This window comes from Conger conger, chromosome 3, assembly GCF_963514075.1.
Source record: "Conger conger chromosome 3, fConCon1.1, whole genome shotgun sequence".
Classification (NCBI taxonomy): domain Eukaryota; kingdom Metazoa; phylum Chordata; class Actinopteri; order Anguilliformes; family Congridae; genus Conger; species Conger conger.
In genome coordinates, this window is record NC_083762.1 from 41,158,133 (window position 1) to 41,172,989 (window position 14,857).

General features: G+C 40.1%; 1 protein-coding gene across 1 annotated transcript; it reads left to right on the top strand.

Annotated features, from left to right (window-relative positions):
* Positions 1 to 772: 772 nt before the first annotated feature.
* Positions 773 to 6,024, top strand: LOC133124436 (nuclear receptor subfamily 4 group A member 2-like). Its single transcript, XM_061235653.1, has 8 exons — positions 773 to 903; positions 1,490 to 1,588; positions 1,925 to 2,781; positions 3,821 to 3,950; positions 4,177 to 4,337; positions 4,808 to 5,010; positions 5,166 to 5,344; positions 5,474 to 6,024. Exons 3-8 carry the CDS (start codon positions 1,927 to 1,929, stop codon positions 5,728 to 5,730), a joined length of 1,785 nt encoding a protein of 594 aa, XP_061091637.1. The 5' UTR covers positions 773 to 903; positions 1,490 to 1,588; positions 1,925 to 1,926; the 3' UTR covers positions 5,731 to 6,024.
* The last annotated feature ends 8,833 nt before the right edge of the window (positions 6,025 to 14,857 follow it).

The following is a 14,857-nucleotide window of genomic DNA, read 5'->3' on the forward strand; positions in this document are numbered from 1 at the left end:
AACTCGGAAGACGTGGAAAGCAGCCAGGTCTGTGAAAATGAATCTATGAATAATAACACGATAAGATTAGATTTCACATTTAGATATTTCCCAAAAGTACATTTGTGGTTGGGGAGCAGGGAAATGTAACCAATACAACATATAGGTGTTTAACCAGAAGTAGTGATCGACTATTACAAAACAAATTTCTGTGACAGCTTTTTATTGCTCAATCGAGAATGTCCGTTATACATCTGTGCAAATGCAAGTAGTTAAGCAAGACATTCTGACCTTCTACAACACCGAAGAACCACCATATTTGTCGTGAAAAGCGTACAGCATGAAATTTACTTGGACTGTATATTCTAATCTTTCACCAATAAATACTTTTTTGGAACGTACTTGTACTTCATTTGTTCTTCACATCTGGCTGTTGGGTATGCAGAAAAACGCAAGGGAGAGTGACATGCAATTTGGTGTGAAAACTCGCATTGTTAAAATGCAGAAAACTTACATATGCTCATTTTTCTACGATCTATTCACAAACATAAATTACATTTATTTGTAATTCCACGCCATACAACCCGTTTTCATGTTACTGTGTGCCAAGGCACTGGTCGGCAGAACTGAGAAAGCCAGTCCCTTGGTGAAACGGATTGGTGCTTGTCATTGACGGTGCTTATGACGTTCCGGTTTCAGACACGTGGGTTGTGATATTCGCAGCTCACATAAACAAAGGCACATTAGAAACAATGCCAGTCTGTACTGATACCGCTTACAGTGCTGTACGCAATACGGCGCCCTCCTGTTGGTTACAGTTTAATCGTGGCTGCGGTCTGCGCCTTTTTATACGCATACATTGAAGAATACGACATTTACTGCATCTTCGTGGATTGTCAATGGCACTTTTGGTGGCAATATAAGGTACTGAATTAATTAATTTCCCTATGGCTTGAAAAGTACGCATCAAATAGCAATCGATCAGCGCGGTTCTGCATTGTTTTTGCTTGACAGCATTTTTACCTGTGGTGTCTACAAGTCTTAAATAATGTTTCTAGCAATGGTGGAGAAACATTTGCGACATTGATTGGTTATAGCCTACTTGTGCAATAATATTCAGTGTAGATAACTGATATAAACTATAACACTGCTCATGTGAACTTTTTCACAAGAAATTGAATTATATCATTTGAATCGAAAATTGTTCTTTTTTCATTAGTGAATATAGACTAAAACGAACTGGATCAGTACGCGAATGTTTTATTGCTGGCAATGGCATTAAACTATGAGAACAACTAAGCGCAACTGAAATTAGAAAATGTGGCGATTCATATTGAAACAGGATTAACTTAACAGGTTCTGTAGAACTGAATTCCTGTGGTCCATGCACTAAATTATCATTTTGTATTTAAAATAAAAAACCTAGGGTGCGGAAGGAAAAGTTTACGTACTGGACGCTAGCAATAGCCTGTACAAAGTCTCCAGTTTCGTGTTTCTTTTCATTTTCTAGGGGGAGATTGCTGAGGGGAGCCGCTCTCTTAAAAGTGACCCCTAAACAAAGCCCAACAGCACTGTCCAAGTGTCAATAAAATTAGTCACTTGGCTGTAGGTATGGACATGTTATTTTTTCTCATGGCACGAGGAAAACAAGCTGTTTTCATCAAAAAGAAGAGGGCCATGCCCTTGTGTTGATTACATTTTAATTGCCATATGTCATAGGCTTTCACACTTGCATGTGTTTGCTGGCAATACATCTTTGGAATGTATTTGCACATGTACAGTATATCTGGCTGAAGGCAGATATTAATCAGCCTCTAATAGTTCATTATTACCTTAACAGTATCATCGTGTATGCATTTGTTTTACTATTTTGAGTAGTGTGACTTGTTCAAAGGTCACTTTATACAATATGAACAGATAAGCATTCTGCCACTTTTGTTTTCAGCCATGCCCTGCATTCAGGCACAGTATGGGTCATCACCGCAAGGAGCGAGTCCCGCTTCTCAGAGCTACCATGCCCCTGGAGATTACAGCTGTGATTTCCTAACTCCTGAGTTTGTTAAGTTTAGCATGGACCTGACCAACACTGAGATCGCCGCCACCACCTCTCTCCCCAGTTTCAGCACATTCATGGACAGTTACAACAGCAGTTACGACGTCAAGCCTCCTTGCCTGTATCAAATGCCCCATTCCGGAGAGCAGTCCTCCATCAAGGTGGAGGATGTCCACGTGCACAGCTACCACCAACAGAGTCATCTGCCGTCTCAGTCTGAAGAAATTATGTCCCATTCTGGGCCATTGTACTACAAGTCGTCTTCGCCCAATACTCCAACAACGCCAAACTTCCAGGTTCAGCCTAGCCACATATGGGATGACTCTGGGTCCCTTCATAGTTTCCATCAGAACTATGTAGCGACCACACACATCATAGACCAGCGCAAGAATCCTGTCTCCAGGCTGTCGTTTTTCTCCTTCAAACAATCTCCTCCTGGAACCCCAGTGTCCAGTTGCCAGATGAGATTTGATGGACCTCTACATGTGTCAATTAACCCAGATAGCCCGGGAACTCATCGGGGCCTTGACAGTCAGAGTTTCACTCTGCCCAGTGCTATCAGAAAGCAGGTGGGAATAGGCTTTCCTCACTCCCTTCATCTCGGACACCAGTTGATGGACAACCAAATTCCATCACCTCAGCCGAGAGGATCACCGTCTAACGAGGGACTGTGTGCTGTTTGCGGGGACAATGCCGCATGCCAGCATTATGGAGTCCGTACTTGTGAGGGCTGCAAAGGATTCTTTAAGGTAGGCATTGGCTGTCACTTATAAATCACTTTTGGTATGAAAACAAGACAAACATCTTTAACTGTGTCTAATTTAGCCAATTATATCATCTGTCATTAGCTTCCAGGTATGAAAAGTAGTATATAATTGTGAACCTGGGTGATTTTTAGATGAAGCCCTTTCTATCAGAAATAAATGGGCTTGAACAGGGAACCGTGTCTTGGCTCCGTGTAAACTGTGTTCCGAACGGAACTAATGTACAATGGTAGTTTTTCTCCTGTGCAATGTGGTTTATGATTATGTTTGCTTATTGACTATCCCAGACACTAAAACACTTTGATTCGTGTGAATTGGACCAATATTTATAGAGAAAACAACAAATAGCGGCACAACGTCCGGGTGTTCGCAAGACGGTGTTAGCTCACGATGGTCCAAACACCTATTCAGTCTGTGCAGGCTGAGCCGTATAAGCTTTCCCGGTTCGTAGTCTCTCGTTAGCAACAGCTTCCCCGTCGCAATATTACAGTGGATCACCATTACCTGTATGCTGAAATGGGTCGCGTATGTGACTCATACGTTTTTATGAAAACGGAAGGAATTACACTTTAGACGCACACAAAAACCAAAGCTGATCCTGAAGTTATTTTGTATTTATTCGTCATGAAAGTTGCACTGTTTGGAACATAGTGAGCTAACTTCGTGATAGGAACACGGGTATTTGTTAACGGAAATCCCCAGTGGTAAAATTACGTGGTTTGGCCATTTCATCAAACCAATTGAATAGGCTTAGCACTTAGGGTCTCAGTGGTACATAAACAATATGAATGCACACGCGTTTGTATTTACTGAGCGTCTACTTCCCCGCTACTTGAATATAAAGCAGTGATAAAATGTGGGGCCATACATCTTATTATTTTAACACTGCAAAAATAAAGCTTTTTGCCATGGTTATGTTGAATTATACGGCAGATTTGTGGATTTATATAGCACTTCTGTTATTTTCTAACATTTTATCTTATTTGTTTATTTATTTCTGTGCTTATCTATTTATTTATTGCAGCGCACTGTTCAGAAAAATGCCAAATATGTGTGTTTGGCTAACAAAAACTGTCCAGTTGATAAACGGCGCAGAAATAGATGCCAATATTGTCGTTTCCAAAAGTGCCTTATTGTTGGGATGGTGAAAGAAGGTAAGACACATATGTCATTTTTAACAAAACATCTTAATGGGCAAATATCATGTCATATTTGATTAATGTATTGTATGTCCCACAAAATTAAAATAAGGCAGCTTATTATATTCATAGGATAATTGATGCTTAATCAATCAGATACCACCACTGTATCAAGCCATACAGAAACAGAGTGTTGGCCTATGGCATACATGTGTTTTTATTTATTATCACATTATTTCAGTCGTTCGGACTGCCAGTTTAAAGGGTCGAAGAGGTCGTCTCCCATCTAAACCTAAAATTCCACAAGAGCCCCAACTTTCATCGCCAGTTAGTCTCATTGGTGCACTGGTGAGGGCCCATGTGGATTCAAACCCATCTATGTCCGGGTTGGACTACTCAAAAGTAAGTTGGGTTAAATGTCGGCCAAATCCACTGTTGTTTGTTTGATTGTTATAGACCAAATTGATAAGGGGAAAACAGAATTTGTGTTTAGAGATACAATGTCGGAAAACACCAATAGGTCTATTGTGCCAAAACAAACTATTTTAATTATGCAGAAATAGAAATACTAATAATGTTATAATATTGCAATGAATATCTAATAAGTAACACTGGAATATTGACCTATTCACAAATGATGGACACCAGAAATGTATAATTATTTTGTTTCAACTTTGTTCCAAAGTTGGCCTTTTGCTTGTTTTAACTGCATACTTGAGTATATTGCTGTGAAACTACTATCCCAATAATGTTCAAAGAGGGTTTACCTAATTAATATAAAACCTCTTTTCTGTTCAGGTAATGAACATGGCAGTTTCACGGGTTATATATTTTAGAGTACCTCATTAAGTGATGTTTAAATAAAATTCCAGTTTCAGGCTAACCCTGACTACCAAATGACTGGAGATGACACCCAGCACATCCAACAATTCTATGATCTTCTGACTGGCTCCATGGAGATTATCCGAGGTTGGGCGGAAAAGATGCCGGGGTTTGCTGATCTTCCAAAACATGACCAAGATCTTCTCTTTGAATCCGCTTTCCTGGAACTTTTTGTACTCCGGCTGGCATACCGGTAAACTCGTGCGATTGTCTATTGACTTCAACAAAGTAAAAAAAAAAAAAGAGCCAACACCATTTATTATTTCTGAGTGACGTCTTTTTAAAACATAGCGTCTTTCTCTCGCTACAGTTAATTAAATAATTAATGAAAGTTATTATTTATCTCAGGTCTAACCCAGCGGAAGGCAAAATCATTTTTTGCAACGGAGTGGTTCTGCACAGGCTCCAGTGCGTCCGAGGGTTCGGGGAATGGATCGAATCTATTGTGGAGTTTTCTTCCAACCTCCAGAGCATGAATATAGACATTTCAGCGTTTTCGTGCATAGCTGCCCTTGCCATGGTAACAGGTAAGAGGAATAAGTTGAACCCTTTATTTTTAACGTGTCCCATTTCCATCTTCCAGCCAACGAGTTCGACTGGACTGACATTTGCCCTACGCGTTTCTAATTACACTTTAATAACTGTTCTCATTACAGAGCGGCACGGACTAAAGGAGCCCAAGAGGGTAGAGGACCTCCAAAACAAGATTGTAAATAGTCTGAAAGACCAAGTGACATTTAATGGTGGCTGCTTGGTTCGTCCAAACTACTTATCAAAACTTTTGGGAAAACTCCCTGAACTTCGCACACTATGCACACAAGGCCTACAGCGTATCTTTTACCTAAAGCTTGAAGACCTGGTTCCACCACCAGCAATAATTGACAAACTGTTTCTAGACACATTGCCTTTTTAAAAAATTGACATTGTCATTTCCAATAGAAAACAAACAACACCCGCAGATTGTGCTTGTAAAAGCTGGGGCATTTCTATTCAGGCGATTTTAGAGTAGGCCTATTTCTGAAATTATTTCACACGGGGAGAATAGACTGAATTAAAATGATTGGTATTGTTTAATTGTCACTGTTAATTATTAGGCCTATTGCAGAATGAGCGGCGTTTTGGGGGGACAAATTGGTAGCCACGGCTTTACTGAACTTTTACTGGGACTGTTTGACATGGTCAAGCACTTTCCCGCAACTGTATTTCTATTTGTCAAACTCTGTCCAATATAGGCTATGTTGTCTGGAACACATATCATCAAATGTAATATATTTAATGTATATATATATATATATATATATATATATATATATATATATATATATATATATATATATATATATATATATATATATATAATAAATTATGTGATACGTCCATTGCGTCCGTTTAGCCTACAAGATGTGTATGAAGCGCGTAAATGGACTTTCCTTTTATGTTTGTGACATTGTGTTTCTGTCTTGATTACAGACAGATGAAAGTGTTCAAAAAAGGGATTGCATGTTGTTGGATGTCTTTAGACACTTGCAATGGAAATATGTTTGTCCTATAGGCCTACATTATATTCCGGACACTATGTAGTCTGATAGATTTTTATAAAGATTCGGAGTTCAGAACAAATTTTATGTTTTGCATAAATGTGGAAAAATATATCTGTATAGGCGAAAAGAGATACACGATGTTTGTAAAACACTTGTTTTACTCTTGTCTTTGTTTGTAATATGTGTTGTTTGTTCTGTTGCTGTTGTTGAATATAAACGCTTTTATTTATTATTTAGTTGCCAAAAGCTACATTTTGCATGCTGCAATTTAAATAATCTTGAGAGCTACATAATTATTTCTGGCACTTTGTCCTTGTTTCCTGTCTTCACAGAGACAGAGCAATTAGTCCATTCTTATTATTTTACTTGGGTGACGTTTAATAAAATCTACAAAAGTAGGCCTATTTAATGTATAGCCTATTTCATAAATGTGTGCCGTACATAATGCAATCCATTGCCTTTTTTTTACTGAGCTGCGATGCATCCCGTGTCGAATCGAATCTCCTTTTGAAATAAATATTTAATGTTTACAAATAAAACTCTTAAATCATATTTGCGTCCTTAACAGTTTTTTCTTTGAAGTAGCCTACTTGTAAAGAGCAGTCTGGTTAAATACCAAGCAGCCTCTTTTATGTTACTTTTAATCGAAACCCAGTCGCCTAAGTAGCAGTAAAAGATATAATAAATATAATAGTTGTTTAAGTTTGTATTATTAGCAAATTTTCTGTTATATTGGGGATTGCGGCGATGGGCATTAATAGGATCAGAAGGGACAGAAAATGCATTGGAAATAGGCAACTTACCTATTAGATTGTAGCCTATTGCTTTAGCGTAATTTCTATATGGTGAACGAAGAAGGTGAAACGCATTACCTAAAATAATTATCTATGAATGTACGTATATAGTTATTATTGGTGTCGTAGGTTTTTATTCAAAGCGACTACAAGTCATGTCACACTTAGCAGTGGTTATTACAGAGAGGCAATAAGAACAGAGCAAAGGTAGAGTAAATATAATTATAATTCAGTAAAAATAACGAATCGAGCTCACATAATAACAAGAACATATAACATTAAACAGCATAGGGCCTAGGGGTATTGTACTAACATTTTACCAATATTTTATATAGTTTTCATTCTTTTAGTATTAGAATGTGTGCCGTAAAACAATGTGGATTGAAATTTTCAATACAACAACCATCATATTGAAGGAGAATGCAGGATGTCCACAGGTAGAGCCTGAAACAAACTGGATAAAATTATATATAATAATGTAATGAGAAAACAAATGCATTAATTCATGCTTTTAAATAGCTTGTTCCTTCCTGCTATTCTGTATTTACCGTTATTCAAAATAAACCGATAATTCATAATTAAACAATCAGATTTTATTATATATATGCCGCATGGCTTGTTGGTCCCCTTTTTCAATTAATTCAAATGTGCATTTCGGCTACTATTTTTTGCGAAAATTGGTCATGGGTGGAGTGAAATGTAATGAATGTATTTATTTTATTTTATTAATTCCAATATGGGGAGAAAATGTGACTGGTAAAACCAGTAAGGATGTTAAGAACTTTTTTTGCTGTGTCTGGAGAGTGGAGGAAAACAGTTTTAAGCCCAAGCAAAGATGCAAATGCTTTCATAAGTTACAGTAGCAAAAAAACAAAACAAAAAATCAAGCACCTAGTATGTATGTAGTAGAGACCGGGGAACAAACGATCACGGGGCATTTTTAAACATGGGGATTTTGTATAGTTGCATTTGAGCAAGAATGATGGGGTTGTTTTAACTAATGTATTTTAGTAACGCGCTTCTCATGTGTGAGTGGCAATAAAACAATAAACAGTTTTTAAGAAATATGTGTTTTAGCACCATGAAATAACTGATGATATTTGACCGCCACAGACTCCAAATATACGTCATTTAAATCATTGTCTTGTGGTTTATAACATGATCAAGCAGAAACGTGCTTGAGCCCTGCTGGAGTACAACTAGCGCAGCCGGGGCACGTTGGAACGCTGTGTTTCAACATGCCCTTGCCTGTTATAAATGCCTCAGCCACAATACATTTTAATGTAACGTTGTATATTCCATGTAGACCATGCATTTATTCAGTCCGATTTAGCACTCGCTCTTATCAATTTCTTCCGAGACATCAATTTCATATAAATGGTGACATATGCGGTTACTACAGACAACATTATGAACAATTTCTACAAGACAATTTTTAGATGTAAAATGTAAACGGTAAGAAACGTTGGAAACACCAGCTTTTGACTTATTAACACCAAATTCTATCCAGTCCGTTTTCTGACATTTTTGACGCAGTTTAAACTTCTCCCGGACCTGTTTAAACTTGCCCCCAGTTTCACTCCTGCTGCTTTCGACTGAACTGTACTCGCCATGAATGTCCTAGTACTGTACCGATGGTATATAGTCAACGCAAAAACATATATCGTCTTTCTGAATGAAAAATATTTTTTCTAATATGTGCAGGCCTATATATTTTCTAATTATGGGAAAACCTAAAAGTGTTTGGTTGTTTACCGGTCTCCCCTATGTATGTATGTGTGTATGTATGTAGTTATTATTGATGATTATGATGATTATTATTGTTATTATTCTATAAGCAGTGGCTATTACACACAATAAGAACATCGGAAAGTTTTCAGCCCTAGCAAAGAGGAAAATTTATAGCAAAAAAACTAATATAGGAAAAACTGAAGGAATTGTCCACTTCAAAAAATAGGCAAAAGTTTTCAGAACTTACAACAGCAAAGGAAAAAAAGACTCATAGAATTTATGTATGTATCTATGTATGTATGTATGTATGTATGTATGTATGTATGTATGTATGTATGTAGGAATTATTATTATTGATTATCATTTTAATTCCAATAAAAATTTGGGGTAGAAAATGTGACTGGTAAAACTGAGATATTAGTCGAAATTATAACTTTTCCTCGAGAGTGGAGGTGCAAAGTGTAACGCCCTAGCAAATGTTTTCATAACTTACAATCGAAAAAAACGAATATATGCGCTTCTTACAATAGGTCTAGTCTGCATGTTTTCCAGTTTATTCAAAAATAAAACCGAAAGCGACTTGATACGCATGTTCAGCGTAACTGGACTGAAAACCAAGAAGAGACCAACTAAACCACCATATGTAGGCGGTGTGTGCATTCAAAAAACTTGAACCCCGATTTACTCAATTTTTTACACCAAAAAATGAGACAACAGAACCTAGAAAATGGAGCAGACAGGCTATCACTAAAATCCAGAGGTGAATAATTCTGAAAACCTGAGTAGGGGAGACCGGGGCGCAAACTAACACGGGACATGGGGATTTTGAATTTGCGCAAGAATGATGGATTTGTTTTAGTCTAGAGGAATGTGCTTCTCATGTGTGAGTGAAACTATGTGTGAGTGAAACTATCAAGAGTTATTCACAAATCTGTGTTTTACCACCATTCTAGTCAAGTTTTTTGCACCAAAGTTTTTTTCTAGAACTGTACGGATAGCAAAGACATGCATTTTCTTTCTGGATGAAAAATGTTTGCTCTAATATGTGCAGATATTGTTTAATTAAGTGAAAACCTAGAAGTGTTGGTTGTTCTCCGGTCTCCCTTACATCCAAATGTTGTTTTATTCTGAATAAGCCCAATGCATTGTAATATCTCTACCAAGTCTGCATGCTTGTGATGACAGTTCAGACTAACTGCACTGCGACTCCTTTTTGCCTTGCACTTTAGAGGACCTGACACATCAGAGGTGTTTGTTTTACATATGTTTTTACATAGCTGTACATTTTTGTGTTTTCTTTTTCATTTGTTTGAATGTGTCACTTCACAACTGCATGTTTGGTGTTGTTTTCTTTTTGTGTTTTGTACTTAATTACATATTTCTGCACTTCAGAGCTGCAAGTTGTTTGTGCGTTTTTAATTTTGTTTTTGTGTTTTGCATCCACTTGGAGACCAAGGAAAGAAGATTTTATCACCTGGGAGAGAGGACGTGAACATGGGCGGGTGTCCAAATAACGCTGGATTTTAGGATTAACGAATGTGTTGATGAGGTTCTTGAGCAGCAAACCTTGTCTTCTCATGTGGGTTTCCCAAACACAAAAGTTAGACATTTAGAAGGAACTTAACAAAGAGCTTCTTTGTAAAACACATTCCTTCTCAACATAAGTACTCAGCAAAGCAGGGATTGCATTTTCAATTTGAATTTTGGCAGGGCGTAACCATGCAAGTGCAAGTCAAATAGAAGTAATGCCATTACATTTGATTTATGTCATCCTTGTGTGCCAGGAAACATGAATATGAAATGATAGACAGCCAATAGAATTGTCTTTTCATTTCTGTCATGACTGATACGGTTACAATAAGAAAATTATTTTTCAAAATGTGGGTCTTTATTTTCATTTAAATAACAGGGTTTTGTCACAGACTGCCATAAAAACTGAATATGAATTGGACTTTGCATTAATATTGTCATATAAAGCACATATATTAACTTGAAAATTAAATTGCAAAGCAGGCCTTTGAATGTCCAATCATCTGTGGCTGAAAATACACACAATTGAAGTTTTGGAGTGGCCAAGTCTGGACTTGAACCCAATAGAGATGTTGTGGCAGAACCTGAAACAAGATTCTAATTTGTCTCAATTAAAACAGTTCTACAAATAAGGGGGCTAAAATTCCTCCACAGTGATGTGAAAGACTGATATCATATTATAGTAAGCTTTGGGATGCAATTATTGCTGTCAGTACTTCGGGGTGAGCTTCCACAGTTCTGTTGGCTTTATTCCTGTCTGTCTGTGTGACTGTGTGAGTGAGATCATGTGCTTTTGTTTGTTTTCAGTATCCATGTGGGCCCCACCCACTTATCCACCTTCTGTTCCTGTCTGCCATTCTGAGACACCCTGCTCCAGATTCAATTATTAGCATTGGCCAATTCCCTCCTCACCTGCAGCTCATCATCTCCTCATCTGCCTGGTACTTATGCCCTGCTGTTTTCAGTGTCAGATTGTTTCACAACTTTCCTGCTGGTGTACCTTTCTGACTTGTTTAATACTGCCTGTTTTTTGGACTTTCTTGCCTGCTGTCTTGCATTGTATGCATGCCTGACCTTTACTCTTGTTTATTCATCTTTTACTTTGTATTCTGTCTGTTGTTTTGGATTGTTTGTCTTTTTATGAATTTTTAAGTTTGACATCACCTGCCTTCTGACTTTGAGACTAGATTTTGTTCTATTTATATCGCTCAGCACGCCACCATATGGGTCAAGTCTCACGAGGTTCAGCTGTTAGGCGAATAACAAATTAACCACCCCCGCCCCTACCTGGACAAATACAGATGTGAGTTCACCAGCTCATTCTCTTTTTGTCTCCTAAGATGAGGCTTGTAAGAGTGCGTGCTCTTCAGGAGTACTTTGATGGATTTTCTGCAAAGTTAGCTCCCTTTTTTTGTTTTTGTTTCTCTTGGAGAGAGCTAGTGTTGCAGAGTATGGGTTCTTCTCCTGGAAGAAGTCGGGTCGAGAGAATCTCGGCCACAGCTGATTGGAACTATGCAGGAGATTTCCCCATTGGTTTGAGGGCAGCTGGTTGGAGTTATCGTGAATGTGATTGCCTATAATGATTACATTAGTGATTCTACTAATTTAATTGCTTATATTATCATTGTTTTAAGAAAAAACAATGGGTGTGTATATATGTACATATACTGTTAATATATTATACTAAAATGTTAATAATGTTATTTTATTAAGGGAAGGCCTCGGTAACATCTGTCCCTGTTTGCGGATCCTCTTATTCTGCAAAACGGGGATAGATGTTACCTAACCCTCCCTCCAATCCCGCATTGGTCTGTGGTAGTGCCTACAGCCGCTTAGAGGAAGCCCTGAGCCATGCTGAAAGAACAGGTCAGGGGCAGCCCTCCTGAGGAGGTCACATCAGCCCAAGCAATGTGGCAGCCTGATGGTGACTCGGGGAGTGGGCATGAGCCCTTGCAAAGGCCTAGTGACTTGAAGTATGCACAGAGGCAGCAGCTGCAACAGCTAAACGCCTTTGTCGCCACCCTGATGAGCTGCCAGTGGCAGCTTCAGGTGCTTTCGATGATGGAGGAGGTCCCCAGTGGTCAGACCTGGAGGAGCCTGACATGGAGTTGAAGCCTCCCAGATCTTCGGTTCCATTCCTCTGGAACCATTGGTCAAGTCGGGCAGTGGGGACTGCACTGTTGCTCCCTCCAGCCCCAGCATCTGCACCCTCTGTGTTGACAGAGGCTTTTGACGTCACAGATTTTATGTCTGGGCGACATGGCGACATGGCTCAGGCAGTAAGAGCAGTCGTCTGGCAGTCGAAGGGTTGCCGGTTCGATCCCCCGCCCGGGCTGTGTCGAAGTGTCGCTGAGCAAGACACCTAACCCCCAAATGCTCCTGACGAGCTGGTCGGCGCCTTGCATGGCAGCCTATCGCCGTCGGTGTGTGAGTGTGTGTATGAATGGGTGAATGAGAAGCATCAATTATACAGCGCTTTGGATAAAGGCGCTATATAAATGCCAACCATTTACCATGTCTGAGCTGCTATCATTTCGGGAGGGCCCTAGAGCTGGTAGTCTCCCAGGGTCACTGCTGGCCAACCTGGATGGAGCTGAGGCCTATGGGGTCGCCATAGCTCCTTAGGTCAGGTCAGGCCCACTTTTTGCTATCCTGGTGGGAGCAACGACGGAAGCAGATCACGTTGCAAGCCACCCGATCAAGCATTGCAGGACAGCTGATCATTGGCTGAGTAAAGTCTATATGGCTTTGTGATGGTAGCATGGCTTGCCTGCAGAACAGCTAATAAACATTGGTGTGTGATTTCGCCCATTCTCTGAACCCCATGTATTAGCGGTGAGCTAACAGGCGTCGGTGTCATATTCCCAGCGATAGGGTCTAGTCTGTTAACTAGTTCTGTTATTCCACCATGTATATAGCTTCCTGTATTAGTCAGACACTAATAAGGCAAGGTAATATACAGGCTGCATAAGCCCTATGCACTGAACTTGTTGCACTATGTATAAAGCTGAAAGTTAATAAACATGTGCATTGATTAAACTGTACCCATGTGTATTAATATAATGTTGCTGTGCATCGTTGTGTAACCTGCTTCTGCAGCCGCATCATACTATGGCTCTCTCTTATCTCAGTGAACAAGTCAAGGTGAGCGAGCTATTGGTGCTTAGTCTAATCCTGTTACCACTATGCTGTATTACTGTATAGGGAAAGAAGGGAAAGCAACTTCCTCTTGCTGGTCTATTTGGGGGATTTGCTTCAAGATTTGTCCTCCACTGCTTCCAGTGAGACGGCGCTGTGGAGCAGTCTCGCAGGACAAGGGAGCAGATGTGCTTGGTGCAGCAGGCACTGGCCATGCCCACAGCCTGGCCTTCCATCAGCCACCGATTTTGGTTTCACACATCTACACTTGTTCATTGGTCTGAGGGACAGGGCAGAGTGCCAGTCCCTTCAGCAGAGAGCTAAGTATTGTTGGGGAGAGGAGCTATAACACTCCTGCCCTTGGAGCCGATGAGACAGGGGTTTTATTCAACAAATTTCCTGATGGCAAGTAGGATGGGGGTTTCCAGCCCATCCTGAAACTGGAAAGTTCAGCTGTCTTCAGACGTGTCTGCCTCTTTGAAGGCTCCTTTTGACTGTTAGACGCAGGTGTGGTTCACCACTGTGGACCTCCGCAATGCTTATTAACACATTCCTATTCCAGGGAGCACAGGAAGTACCTTTACAGATGTGTAGATGTGGCACACGTTCTACTCCAGTGCCAGGGTAATTGCAAGCAAGCTATCTGGATGTTTGATTGATGTGTGCCCCTTCAGAACTGCGGGCCAGGGGTAATGTAGCCTCTGTTGGCCCACTTTAGTAAGCAGGGCTTGACCTTGTACAGGGAGGAAAGTTTCCTTACTCCATCGAGTATAGCGACTTATGTCGGCTTGGGTTGGATTAAATGAGGATGGGAGCCTCCCTGACTCCCAAGAGGTTATCAATGTTGACGGAACATTGCCCTGCTTTGTTGTGAGGAAGCAGGTCATCATGAAGTTTGACTGGGCTGGTGGCAGCAAGTTGTCCCTTTGGGGCTGTAAGGTGGATTTTGGCCCAGGGCCTTCAAGAGGGCGTTCCCATAGTTCCAATGTGTTCCAGAGTGACAATACTACCGACGCCTCCTGGTAGGGGGTTCATGTGAACCTGCTCGAGTTGGAGGCAGTGTTCGGTCTTTGGTGTACTTCCTGCCAAAGCCCTTAGAGGGTTGTACAAAGTATTGATCCTCTCATTGAGTGAGAGGATTGGGTTTGCTGAGCGGAGGCTCCTCCCCCATCAAGGTGAAAGTGAATGTCTCAGCCAGGGCTATCGATCAGCCCCCCCCCCCCCCCCCTCATCAGTTAAAGCGGTGTCTCTTCTATGGAATTCCAATGGTGCCAAAACATCTTACAAAGCGTCAATGCCTAATCGT

What these genes read in the sequence shown, in the direction of transcription:
- LOC133124436 (XM_061235653.1), top strand. Translation starts at nt 1,927, where the DNA reads ATGCCCTGCATTCAGGCACAGTATGGGTCATCACCGCAAGGAGCGAGT. An exon ending in GCTGCAAAGGATTCTTTAAG is followed by an intron (nt 2,782 to 3,820) that starts GTAGGCATTGGC and finishes TATTTATTGCAG; the next exon opens with CGCACTGTTCAGAAAAATGC. An exon ending in TGCCCTTGCCATGGTAACAG is followed by an intron (nt 5,345 to 5,473) that starts GTAAGAGGAATA and finishes TTCTCATTACAG; the next exon opens with AGCGGCACGGACTAAAGGAG.